This window comes from Scardinius erythrophthalmus (genome assembly GCF_964197995.2).
Source record: "Scardinius erythrophthalmus genome assembly, chromosome: 1".
Classification (NCBI taxonomy): domain Eukaryota; kingdom Metazoa; phylum Chordata; class Actinopteri; order Cypriniformes; family Leuciscidae; genus Scardinius; species Scardinius erythrophthalmus.
Window position 1 is genome coordinate 68,075,535 of NC_138221.1, and position 13,689 is coordinate 68,089,223.

The window sequence follows — 13,689 nt, forward strand, 5'->3', positions numbered from 1 at the left end:
CTATTGTTATTTTTGTAAAGTGTTTTCATTGCTTTAATGAAGAAATTGCCAAAATTTAAGAAGGATAGGGTGTCTAATATGAATTTATGACTAATTGTGTCGAATGCTTTTTGAAAATCAAGAAAAAGAATAATTGGGTCTCCAGAAAGCAGGTGACTGTAATTTACCAAATCCAAAACTAATCTAATATTATTAGAAATGTGACGTCCAGGCATGAAGCCACTTTGAGATTCGTGTATAATGTCGTTTATTCCATATTTTAATCTCTTGGCTAGTACCGACGCCAAAATTTTGTAATCATTGTTTAATAATGTAATACCACGCCAATTATCAATCAATATAGTGTCTTTATTAGGTTTTGGGACTAACGTTATAAGGCCTTGCTTCATTGAGTGGGGTAATTCTTCATTACTCAAGGCTTCATTATATACTGCCAAAAGAAATTTAGATGTTTCTTCAAGAAATGCTTGATAAAATTCACCTATAAGGCCATCATTTCCAGGTGATTTGTTGAGTTTAAGATGCTTTATTCCCCATTTTATTTCCTCGATAGATAACAATTCATCACATTCCTCTCTGAAGGTGGTGCTCGCTTTCTTGACATCTACAAGCGAATCAAAAATAACCGATGACTCAGTACATATGTCCATCTTGTGAAGATTAGCATAATATACGGATACAAACTTGGATATAGTATTATAATCTTCTGTTATGGTACTTCCTACTTTTAGTTTAGTTAACGAACTTCTTTCCATATTTCTTTTTTCAATGCCAAAAAAATATTTGCTGTTTTTCTCTCCTTCTTCCAACCATTTTAGTCTTGATCGTATGAATGCCCCTTTAGCTTTTTCCTTATAAATTTCATCCAATTCTGTTTGAAAGCAGTCTAACTGCAAAGATTGTTCATTATCTGTTGAATTTAGAATAATGTCTGAGATACCTTTGATTAAAAATTCTATTCTTGCTCTTTTTCTTTTAGTTAAGTCTTTGCTGAAACTAATGGCATATTTTCTGATTTCATATTTGAGCAATTCCCATTGTTTCCCGTATTCATCTACAGAGACTGCTAGTTCCCAATGTTGTTTTATAAGTCTTTTTATAGATTCTGTAAAGTTTTTGTTATTTAACAAAGTATTGTTAAATTTCCAATAATTGAATTTGTTTATTTTATTTTGCTGTGACCAATTTAATTTGAGAAAAATTGTTCTATGATCTGTCATTATGGTAGGACAAATTTTAATTTCTGTGACTTGTTTCTCTATGTCATTAGAGATCAGCCAAAAGTCGATTCGAGAGCAGCGTGATAGATCATTGTTATTCCATGTGTATTGCCTCTCTGTTGGATTGCGGTGTCTCCATATGTCTACTAAGTTTAATCTTGTACAAAATTTGGTAAGACTGTTTTCTCTATCTCTAGCTTTAGAAGGGTGTCTATCCAGGTTCTGAGACCATACCATATTAAAGTCTCCTCCCAAAATAACCTTGGCTGAAGGGTATTTGTAGGTGAGGGAATTAATAATATTTTCAACCTCCTCTAATAAGTGACAGTTTATTAAGTCAGTGTTATATCCATAAATGTTCCCTAGTAAAACAAAATTTGTATGTATTTCCAAGACCAAAAATATATAGTGTCCTTTATCATCAATTGTTTTGTCCAAAACCTTTCCATTGAATTTGTCCGTCATCTCTATAAAATGACTCCTGTATCGAGTAGCCTATGTATTTTACATTCGGACATAACAAAATAATAATCATAGGCCTATTATATAGTATATTGGCAGTTTTGGAAAATTGTTCCTCACATATTAACCATATGAACATATCCATTAGGTTGGTCTAAACATTTAGAACGAATTCTGCCAACTTGCATTTATATAGTTCTTTTATTCCCGAATCTCTCTTGTTAATCAGTGCGAGTAAGATATGGGGTAAGAGAGCAAAAACATCATCATAAACGGCAGTTTGGGTTTAGTTTTCAGACACATGGCGAATCTCCTTACCATCTATGAATCCTTTAACTCCCACAAAGTACGCCTTACTTCCGTTCTTACGTGCTCTTTCAATAATTGGCCACAGCGCAGCTCTCTTCTCCTTGTCTTCTTTAGTCAAGTCTTCCCCAAGACGTAGCTTTTTCTCACGTAGGTAATCGTTGTTTTTGGCGGCTCTCCAGATCTCATCTCTCACTGAGCGAAAAGTGAAGAGGATGATGACACCACGGGTTTTGCCTTCCGTTCGTCTTCCCAGCCTGTGTGCGATGTCAATTCCCTCAGCTGCTCTGGCCCCCATTTCTGGTGTGATTTTCTGACAGATCTCTGCCACTCTCTGTTTGACGTTCTCATTATCTTGCTCAGGTAATCCATAAAGTCGCAGGCACCATCTTCGCTTGTAGCGTTCGGCATCAGTTACGCGCTCTTTCAGTGACACTATCGCCATCTGGTGCTTTTCACATTGCTTCTTAAGCGCAGCATTTTCTGATTTTATGTCGTTGATTTCTTCGTGTGCAAACTCGACAGAAACTTTGAGCTCTTTGATATCTGCTGCGTTGCTGCTTATCAGACGTGCCAGTTCATCGGCTCGATCGTTTACAGTCTTCAATATGGTCATCTGTAACTCGTACATTGATGGCTCTGTTTGCCCGCTGTTAAGTTTCTTGGGTGCTGGGCTTTTTAGCGGGGTAGGCTATCAGGAAGAGAGACAAGATTCACTTCTTCCACTTCTGCACCTCCCTGGTAGTTATGGTCTCCAAGCGACGTGAGGCCAACTTTCTTTTCTTTTGGAGAGGGCTCTTTTCTCTTTAGTTCAGGCTTTTTTAGTTGGTGACTCATTTTCTCTTTTGCAGGTTTTGTTTGAGGCATTTGCTAGCTTGCAACTCACCGAGCAGTTTTACTCTGAAGTTCTTTCTTTCGCGGTGAATCAAATTGACACAGTTTTAAAGAATTTCGGGTCTTTAGTTGGTATTTTGCTGAGTTGGTTTAGTGTAGTTCAGGTTCTCTTAAGTGTTTGTTAAGTTTGGAGTCTGATTTTTATTAGGAGACGTCTAGTAAGTTACCGCCATCGCCGCCATCTTGCCGGACCTCCGTCTACATCCAGTTTATTAGCAACACTGTACACGAGCGTGAATCCCGCGATATCCATCTTTGATCTCGCAGGTGTCAGATCCACTGCGAGAAGGCGAGGCAAGGCACATCTCAAACAAGCCTATTCACAGAGAGAAGCAAACATTGCGTGTGCTCATCAGCCTCAGTAGACTGACATTACCAAAATTAAACAAAAAATGAAAAATACATTTAAATAAAGAAATAACTGATTACAATGTTTATAATCTATGATATATCACATTAACACTCTTAATACACTACAGTATAATAGCCAACATTACAAATAATGCTATTATAATTTTAGGCTACATCCATATATGAAGGTTTACAATTTTTACATAAACCATTTCAAAGTTTTTTTTTGTTTTTTTTTTGACAGAAGACGCAACAGAATTAGAGACTCTTTGACTATTTTTATTTATTTTTTTAAAGTTTTTTTCCCCCCTTTTCTTTTTACTTATGGCTAGTCTGTTGGAGGAGCGTCACAATAAAGTGTTAGCAGATATTTATATTTAGCAGACTGTCTACTAATACTCTAATGACTGGTAGTTGACATACAGTTCCAAAGTTACTTAGTCAGAATGTTTAAAAGAGACCATCAAAATAAATTGTTACCAAAATTGTAGCATTTTTGTTTGTGTTTATGCTGTCCATTAACAAATTAATCCCCAAAATGTTGTTTCAAAGTCTTCTATTCTTATATAATAAAATTGTGCAAGTGAAAATGCAAAAAAGGTCTCGCATTTACCTCAATACAAGTGGCCCTGCTGTAATTTATTTCTTCGTTCAAAACCCGGAAGTGAGAAAAGAATCCACTCGAGGAGAGGCTGGTGGACATTAACCTGTGATATCTACCTGTCTCACAGTGACATCAAAAATCAGTCGATGACTGTAAAGACGCCATTTGAAGACAGAAAATCAGCAATCGCTTCACATGTGACAGTAAGTTCGTTAAACTTTTCATAGCTGTAATATCGATAGAGTATTTTGCCTCTAAACAGACCTTATGCCGAACTCAAACACATAATAAAAGTGTAAAGTTACTTTCGTGATACTTCACGTCTTTTGTAACACTCATTAAATAGCCGAAAATGGTTTACACTTACACTTTTTTTCTGTTAACAGAAGAATTTTAGTTTAATGTTTAAATCTTTGGTTGACTTTTTGAAACTATGTCATTATTTAAGTAATGTATATTATAATGTGTGTTCAGTGACGCAGTAAGACTGGCCGTGTAGTCACAGGATATCACATAAACGCGTAAAAATATAACATCATATTTGCTTAATGCGAGACGAAAGACGGATTGTGAAAAACACCTGCAAGAGTTCAGCAGGTGAATCCACACACCAGAGGTTTGTGGACGTGACTTTACAGGTCACGCAGGAAATAAATGACTTAGAGATGGGCAATATGCCCAAAAGCTGTATCACCCTAAATGTTTACCATATATAGCCTAGGCCTACTCTTTATTCCGGGACATGGCCGTAAAACATCAGCTGGTCGTGATTTCTAAAATGTAATTTTATGCCATGCATTGTAGATCCGTACACAGAAGCTAACTGCATTTTTAATGTATCTTCCAAAAACAATGTTGACAGCAACAGAAACAAACTTTTCCATAAAGAATTCCCGCTATAAATTGATTTTCTGGGGCATTTGTTAAAACGTTATTAAATAGCAATCTATATGCATCATCATGTAGCCTATAAGTTCTTAATTTTTACTGATCAATTCAGTTAATAAGGCACTACTATAGGGCTGTTACCAGTAAAATAAAATCAGTTTCAACACTTCATTCATAAATGAAAAACTCTGTCCTTTCCTCATAATGAACTTAAAGCTTTTGCTACTTCTCTTTCAAATTAAAAAGCTACTACAGTAGCCAGTTTCTTAAATGAGCTATATACCCCTTGCAATAACTTACTTTGCTATAAATGTTGTTCTTTCAATTATTTAAATTATATATTTTTTAATTCATTTATTTCTTTTCTCTTCCTTGCCTTTCATGGTTGTAAATATGATTTGAGACTTCATTGCTGTTATTTATTGTAATTTGCAACTATGTCTGCCTTTTGAGAATTGTAAATTGTTAATAGCCTATTGTTTGTTCAATGCCTATTTTTTGTGTAAATTGGTTTATTTCGCAAAAAAAATTCTTCCGTCACCTTGCAAACAACAAAATTAATAAATAAATACCAAAATTAAAAATTGTATTAAAACAAATCCTATGTAGGCTATGTGATAGTTTTATTATAATATGATATTATCACACGGTAAGAGAGTTGAAAAAATATTATTTATTTTTTGCTGTTTCTTCAGAAAAAAAAAGAAGTTCCAAACTCCACAGAGCCGCTGCGTGAAAACACTTTTTTTTTTTTTACTGAACGAATCAAATGTTCGTTAATGATTAATGATGTTCGTTATGTTCGTTAATGATGAGTTAATGATTGAACTCACTCGTTACGATGGAGGCTTGGCACCACCTATACTGGCTGTTTTAGTTTCATATTTAAACGTATCATTTCATTGATTCTATCATTTCATATTTCAATATTCAAAATGTTATATTAAAAAATTAATCTCCTAACATTATTTATGCAATTGTAATTGCAGTGTAAATGCATCCATAGCTCCTCTGCATTAACAGTCTGTGTAAATAATATCTAATGCCATTCAGAGTCAGCGTCTGCACGTCCCACATCTGCAGTGCGAAGATGGATTTTCCCACATCAACAGTCATGTTGGTTTTTAGAGCAACATGTCGGCCACACTTTCAAACACAGCAGCCTTGTTAAACACTGTAGTGTTTGAAAGTGTGGCCGACATGTTGCTCTAAACAACAATATTACATTAACTGGAGAAAGACTGTTGACATTAAGTTATAGTGAATTAAATTCCATTTAAATCAAATGTGTCAAAATTCAGTTGTGTTTTGCGCATGTTTTCTGTGTCCACATACAGGCCTGAAATCAAGTCTCTCATCAAGGAGGAAGAGAAGGAGCAAACTTTCTGTAAAATGAGGAGGCGAACCGGACCTGTAAAATGAGTTTGTGTGAGGAGAGAGAGGAGGAGAACCAGACCTGTAAAATGAGTGTGTGTGTGAGGAGAGAGAGGAGGAGGCGTCTGTTCACACTCAGAGAGCAGCATCTCCAGTATCCAGCTGTGTGTCCATGAAGAGTAACCACTCCATGCATGCGCCCCCTATGTTCAGTAATGGACCATATCCAGGATTCAGCTGTGTGTCTATGAAAAGTAACCACTCCATACGTGAGCCCCCTATGTTCAGTAATGGACCATATCCAGTATCCAGCTGTGTGTCCATGAAGAGTAACAACTCCATGTATAATCCCCCTATGTTCAGTGATGGACCATATCCAGTATCCAGCTGTGTGTCCATGAAGAGTAACAACTCCATGCATGATCCCCCTAAATTCAGTGATGGACCATCTTCAGGATCCAGTTGTGTGTCCATGAAGAGTAACAACTCCATGCATGATCCCCCTAAATTCAGTGATGGACCTGCTGTGACCTCTGACCCTGTGTGAGTATCATGAAGTTCAGGGCTGTCTGGGTCAAGATATTATATTGGTTCATCGCCTCTAAAAACTGTCAATAACATATGGAGGACAAAACCTGCAGATATTAAAAATGAATAAATAAATTAATAGATAAATTAATAAATAGATAAATAAATGTGATAATAAGTATGGAATGCCAAACCTGGCTTAATAATATATAAATAAATACATAATTAAATATGTGACGAAATGTAAAAACAAAAATAAATGACTATTTATAGTTTTTTTTTCCTTAGTTATGGATAAAAATATATTTTTTCCACATTTATTTATTTTTTCATTTATTTATTTATGCATTTATTTATTTTTACTTTTATTTATTTTCACATTTATTTATATATTTATTTATACATTTATTGCTCTGTATATTACTGGGGGGGGGGGGTATGTCTGTTTTACCTCAGACATAGCAATCAAGCTCAGAGTGGCAGTGCTGAAGCTTTGAGGCCACAGTGACACCTTGTGGTGTGACCAAACAATACGCAAGAGGTTTGATGGGCAATATGCCCAAAAGCTTGTATCACCCTAACTGTATATAGGTTTACCATACATAGGCATTTATTCCGGACATGGCCGTAAAACATCAGCTGGTCGTGATTTCTAAAATGTCTGGCCACACATGAACAGAATCCGCTGATAACAGACACTGTGACACGGAAGCGCGTCAAATTATCCACTATTAACCACATTTTATGCCATGCATTGTAGATCCGTACACAGAAGCTAACTGCATTTTAATGTATCTTCCAAAAACAATGTTGACAGCAACAGAAACAAACTTTTCCATAAAGAGGTGCTATTCCCGCTATAAATTGATTTCCTGGGGCATTTTTTAAAACCTTATTAATATGCATCATCATGTAGCCTATAAGTTCTTAATTTTTACTGATCAATTCAGTTAATAAGGCACTACTATAGGGCTGTTACCAGTAAAATAAAATCAGTTTCAACACTTCATTCATAAATGAAAAACTCTGTCCTTTCCTCATAATGAACTTAAAGCTTTTGCTACTTCTCTTTCAAATTAAAAATCTACTACAGTAGCCAGTTTCTTCAGTGAGCTATATACCCCTTGCAATAACTTACTTTGCAAGGTCAAAAAGGCTATATAAAATATGTATCCAAATTGAATATATCTACAGATGATAACCAACATCAGAGGTTCTCAAACTTCTCAGACAAATTACCGTCTACCAAATCCAAACATATTCAATTATATTTCAGCATAAAGCAAATATTACTCTTGATTCGTCACTCTTTTTCTCTGCAAAAAGCAAAATCAAGGTTACGGTGAGGCACTTTACAATTGAAGATTTTTTATTTATTTTTATTTTTTTTACAGAAGAGTGAAGAGTATAAATGCATTTTTGTGGTAATGAACATTATCTCACCAATGTTGATTGAACTTCAATTTTACTGAACCCAGAATTTTCCTTTACTGTAAGCAACATGCGTAAGTCATGTCAAGTTTATGGTTACACTTTATTTCGACGGTCCAATTTATGGTGCTTTTCCACTGCATGATACGCCTCAGTACGGCCCACTTTTGGGGGGTTTCCACTGTGTAAAGTTCCTAGTACCTGGTATTTTTTTTAGTACCGCCTCAGTTGAGGTACCAGGCGAGCCGTACCGAGATTAAAATGTGACGTGTAAACACTGCAGATCACTAATTTGGGTCAGAGAGGATCTTCACTGCAGCATCACTGGATTTGCGACACGAGACGCCAAACCCTACAGATTTAAATAGTCAGCAACAGCCACCGCAGGATCATTTGTCTGCACGACTTTTTTAAACGACCGTCGCACGCAACCTGAAAAAAGAAATGTCTGTATCGTTGTCAAGGTGGCGGCACAACTATAACGATCAGGCTATAATCCCACCCATAGGTGCTGATTTATGTTTCTGCCGGTGCCCACGGCAAAAAGTGGTGAGGACATGTCCCACACGCAAGTTACGCCTATGTTACCAACCAAACACAAGCACATTCTCTCCATGAGTGTTGTCGCTCTGAGAGTCGCGCTCTCGCTGATATCTGATGATCCATAATGGTTCACTAAATAAAATTCAGTAAATACCTATTTACAATAAGCACTTCACTCAAAAATAACTATTAAATAATAAAATTACTTGAGAACTGGCTGACTAAAATCAGCTTGAAAATGCTATCTCATGAAATAAAGGTGAATCCGTAATTTCTTTATTGAAAGGTACACGTGTTATTTCGTCAGTCAGTCGTGAAAGTCTGGTGGTTGAAAGCTTCTGGCAACATTAAATCCAGGAGAGAAGAACATTCTAGAGAAAGAGCAAGGAGAGATTTTGAGTTTGAGCATGAACACGTAATATCTGAGTGAGAGCAGACAAGAGCTTGAGACTGTATATTTGAGAACGAGCGTCCAGTTCTGTGTGAGAGTGAAGGAGATCCGCCTGCGAGTCGAGAGATTTGTGCTCGCGCATTACTTGGATGCGCTCTCGCCATTTGTCATTAAAATAGAAACAGCCTCAAATAAACTATAAAAAAGGTGAAGATAATCGTGTCTGAAAACTGCAATAGATTTTTTATTGGTTAAAATCAATACAATATATCACGCAGTGGAAAAGTGCCTTTAGATGTTCTACTAACTATAAGTAAATCGCAACTACATGTCAACTAACTCCCATTAGAGTATTAGTAGACTGTTAGGTTAGGGTAAGGTGTTAGGGTTCGGGCTAGTAGAATAAGTTGACATGTAATTGTAAAGTTGCTTATAGTCAGTAAAATGTCTGTTGAGGATCATCAAAATAAAGTCTTAGCAGATATTAAACAGTCTACTCATACTCTAATGACTTGTAGTTCACATGTTGTTGCAAAGTTACTTCTAGTTAGTAGAATGTCTAAAGTGAACCATCTAAATAGTTACTACAGTTTATTTGTTTAACACTTTTTAGAATATAAACTGTTTAAAAGCAGCTTAACAGAAGATGTATGTATCATATATGCACAAATCAGCATAATTATTTTGATTAATGCCAATATTATTTGAGGTTCAGAGGAATGATGTTGCTATCAGTGAAGAGTCTGATCAGAGCAGCATCTAAAACTTCTCTAGGCCGACAGAGCTGATGATACTGATCAATCGCTGCTGTCTGAGATTATTGTTATGTTGAGGGTCTAAACACTGTCAAACTGTGGTGCAGTGAAGGTGAACTCAGGTCTGCAGTTGAAGATTTAATAATAGTATTGATCTAATATTAACTGAGTATGTTTTTCTGGCTGCCTCTAGAATCTCACTCTCTATTCAGAGCCATTTGCTCTTTATGCATAGTATATGAATACAGAAAAAATACATGTTTTTATTGAATATTGATGGATCAATACATTTTGTGGGAAAATAAATCATTAAAGTGGTTTGTTTTGGTAAAAAATCTTATACATGTATGAGGTGGCAATAACCTTTAAGCCTTTTACCCCGACTATCCAGAGTCTGGGTAAAAAAAAAAAAAACCTTATTGCCATAAGATTTAAAAGACTCACCAGGATGGGGCAAAAGGCCCCCAGTATTGATACAAATACTTTAGCAATAAAGTAATGTGTTTTGCATAGTATCTAAGTTAGTACTTGTTCAAAACAATCACTTAAGTTCTGTTTATTTTAATAAATAAAGGAAATGCATTTTTGTTTAATAATATACTATCATTAAAATTAAACTGTTCATTATAAAAACACAGAAAAAATATTTAAAAACTAAAGATTCTGAAAGCTTTGAAGGAGATCCCATAAAAAATGATATTGGCTTTACAGTAGTAACAATAATTGTGATATTTTATATGATTAATATAATTTTTTTAAATATAATGGATTCATTATAAATATGGTGATTATCTCTAAGTTGGACACCCAACCTAATATGATATTTACCATCTGAATCAAATTGAAAAATTCAAATTTAAGTATCATCTGTCAGCATTTACAAGTAAATCAATTGCATGTAATCATTTCACTTGAACACTGCTTTTTCTTCATGTCAGTGTTTCTGTGATATTTTAAAATAATGGTTTCTGTTAAATCTGGTTAAGAATTTTAGCCGCCTTTCTCTTTTATTCGAACATTTTGACTACTGAAATATTGATGTCTCATTACTTTTAATATGCAGGTCATTATCTGCCCCCAAATGCCTGATGTTCATTATTAATTAACAGTTTGTTGGCAACATGGGTAAATAAAATCTGTGCAAGAACTCTGAGGATCTCAATGTAATATATTAGAAAGTCAGTTTCTACATGTAGTATGGTTTTTATATTTATTTTAACAGAGGTTTTTGTGTCTCTGTCTTCTTAATGTGTTTTCAGTGGTGGGAGAGCTGACCAGATCAGAGATGTGTCCTGTCAGACCAGCACATCCTCCTCCTGTCAGAAACACATCAGTCATCATGACACAGAAGCAGCCCTGCAGCTCGACTCTCACCAGCCAGTGCATGATGATCTGCAGAGAGTCAAAGACCAGCACAAAACCAGCATGAAGAACAAGTATGAGAGCTTATTTGAGGGAATCAAACTACAAGAGAATCAGACCCTCCTAAACAGAATTTACACACAGCTGTACATCATAGAGGGAGAGAGTGAAGGAGTGAATGAAGAACATGAGGTGTTACAGATGGAGAAAAGTTACAAGACACTCCAAGACACTCCAATCAACTGCAATGACATCTTTGATCCTTCACCTGAACTAGGATATGAGGAGAAGAGAAGAGAGAAGAAGGACAAAATCAAGACTGTTCTTACTAAAGGAATCGCTGGAATTGGAAAAACCGTCTCTGTGCAGAAGTTCATTCTGGACTGGGCCGAGGGAAAAGCCAATCAGGGTGTAGATTTCATGTTTGTGCTTCCATTTAGAGAGCTGAACTTGATTAAAGATCATCAATACAGTCTTCACAGACTTCTGCTGGACTTTCATCCTGAACTTCAACATCTGGACTCAAAGATTTATGATGAATGTACAGTTGTGTTCATCTTTGATGGTCTGGATGAAAGCAGAATTACACTGATGTTTTCAGACAGTGAGAAAGTTTCTGATGTGACTGAGTCTTCATCAGTGGGTGTGTTGATGTCAAACCTTATGAAAGGAGATCTGCTTCCCTCTGCGCTCATCTGGATCACCACCAGACCAGCAGCAGCCAATCAGATCCCCTCAAAATACATCAACCGTGTGACAGAAATTCAGGGATTCAATGACCCTCAGAAGGAGGAATATTTCAGGAAGAGAATCAGTGATGAGGATCAAGCCAGCAGAATCATCTCACACATCAGAAGAGCAAAAAGCCTCCACATCATGTGCCACATACCCGTCTTCTGCTGGATCTCTGCAACTGTGCTTCAAAACATCCTGAAACAAGATCTCAGTGCAGAAATCCCTCAAACTCTGACTGAAATGTACGTACACTTCCTCCTCATTCAAACTAGCATGAGGAACCAGAAGTATGAAGAGAGAGATCCAGAGAAACTCCTGCAGTCCAACAGAGAAGTGATTGTGAAACTTGCTGAACTGGCTTTCAATCAGCTGATGAAGGGCAATGTGATGTTCTACGAGGAGGACCTGATTGAGAGCGGCATAGACGTCACTGACGCCTCAGTGTATTCTGGGATTTGCACTGAGATCTTTAGGGAGGAATCTGTGATTTATCACAGGAAGGTTTACAGCTTTGTACATCTGAGCTTTCAGGAGTTTTTTGCAGCACTGTATGTGTTTCTCTGCTATTTACACAAGAACAGTGAAGTTATGAAAATATTCCTGCCAGGAAAGTCCAGAACTCAGTGTGAGATTGTTTCTCTGGATGTGTTTCTGAAGGGAGCAATGAATAAAGCCTTGGAGAGTAAAAATGGACACCTGGATCTTTTCCTTCGATTCCTTCATGGCTTCTCACTGGAGTCCAATCAGAGACTCTTACAGGATCTGCTGATTCGCACAGAGAACAACCCAGAGAGCACCAAGAACATAATCCAAAACCTTAAAACACACGAAAACACAGAAAGTCCAGAAGACAATGTCAGCCCTGAAAGATGGATGAATCTGTGTCACTGCTTGATTGAGATGAAGGATAGTTCTCTTGTTGAAGAAATGCAGCCATTTTTACAATCTGGAACAAAAAACAAACGTATTTCTCTTGCACAATGTTCAACTTTGGCAAACATGATCTTGATGTCAGAAAAGGTGATGGATGAGTTTGACCTTAAAAACATCAGATCATCACAAGAGGGTCGAAGGAGACTGTTACCTGCTCTGAGGAACTGCAGAAAAGCTCTGTGAGTGTGAAAATATGAACATAATATCAACTGAATTGAAATATGAACATAATACCTCTCATGAATGCTAATAGTTTAGCTAAATGCGCTTTAATGACTTTTTTATTTACATACATTTTAAGTGTCTACAGATTAAAATATTTACAATAATTATTTTAATTTTTAATTATAATTGAAAATCCAAGTAATTACATTTCTGAAGTTTTAAAAGCTGAATATCTTTTCAACCAATGAATTTACTTGACTTTTCCATTGTTCATAATTTACATAATTTACACACTTTTAAAATTAGGCTACCTCATATATCTAGTTGTGGTGATGATGTATTAAAATAAGAAATATCTTGATTTAGGTCAGTGGTTTTCAATCCCAGCACTGTACATTTTTAATGTCTCTCTTATCTAACACACATATTAGAGGTTTTGGAGTCTTTTACTAACTGGCTGATGAGTTGCATTTGAAAATGTGCAGTGCTGTGGGTACTCCAGGAACAGGATTGATCAGAAACTGTCTCTGAGCCTTCCAGTCTGGGCCTTAATGCTTTGGTACTGTAACCGTGATAAGAGCACTGGAAATGTTATGTGGCTTGGATGGCTTGAGTCCTTGTAGAGTAATTTATTATGGCTTAGAACACGGCTCAACCATTCAGAATCAAGATCCAGAACTATCTGTTTTATAACTAATTATTAACATACAAGAGGGCTTTTCACACTTATAATAATAGTTAACCCTG

At 36.1% G+C, this 13,689-nt stretch overlaps 1 protein-coding gene across 1 annotated transcript in view; it reads left to right on the forward strand.

The window, feature by feature from the left end:
• Positions 1–6,179: 6,179 nt before the first annotated feature.
• LOC308696531 (protein NLRC3-like) overlaps positions 6,180–13,689 on the forward strand; it is a gene marked incomplete at its 3' end in the record, with an annotated part of 54,263 nt that continues 46,753 nt past the window's right edge. The window contains exons 1-3 of the mRNA XM_081375323.1: positions 6,180–6,253; positions 6,480–6,642; positions 11,007–12,956. Coding sequence (XP_081231449.1) covers positions 6,497–6,642; positions 11,007–12,956 — 2,096 coding nt within the window. The 5' untranslated portion in view covers positions 6,180–6,253; positions 6,480–6,496. The remainder of the gene's footprint in view (positions 6,254–6,479; positions 6,643–11,006; positions 12,957–13,689) is intronic.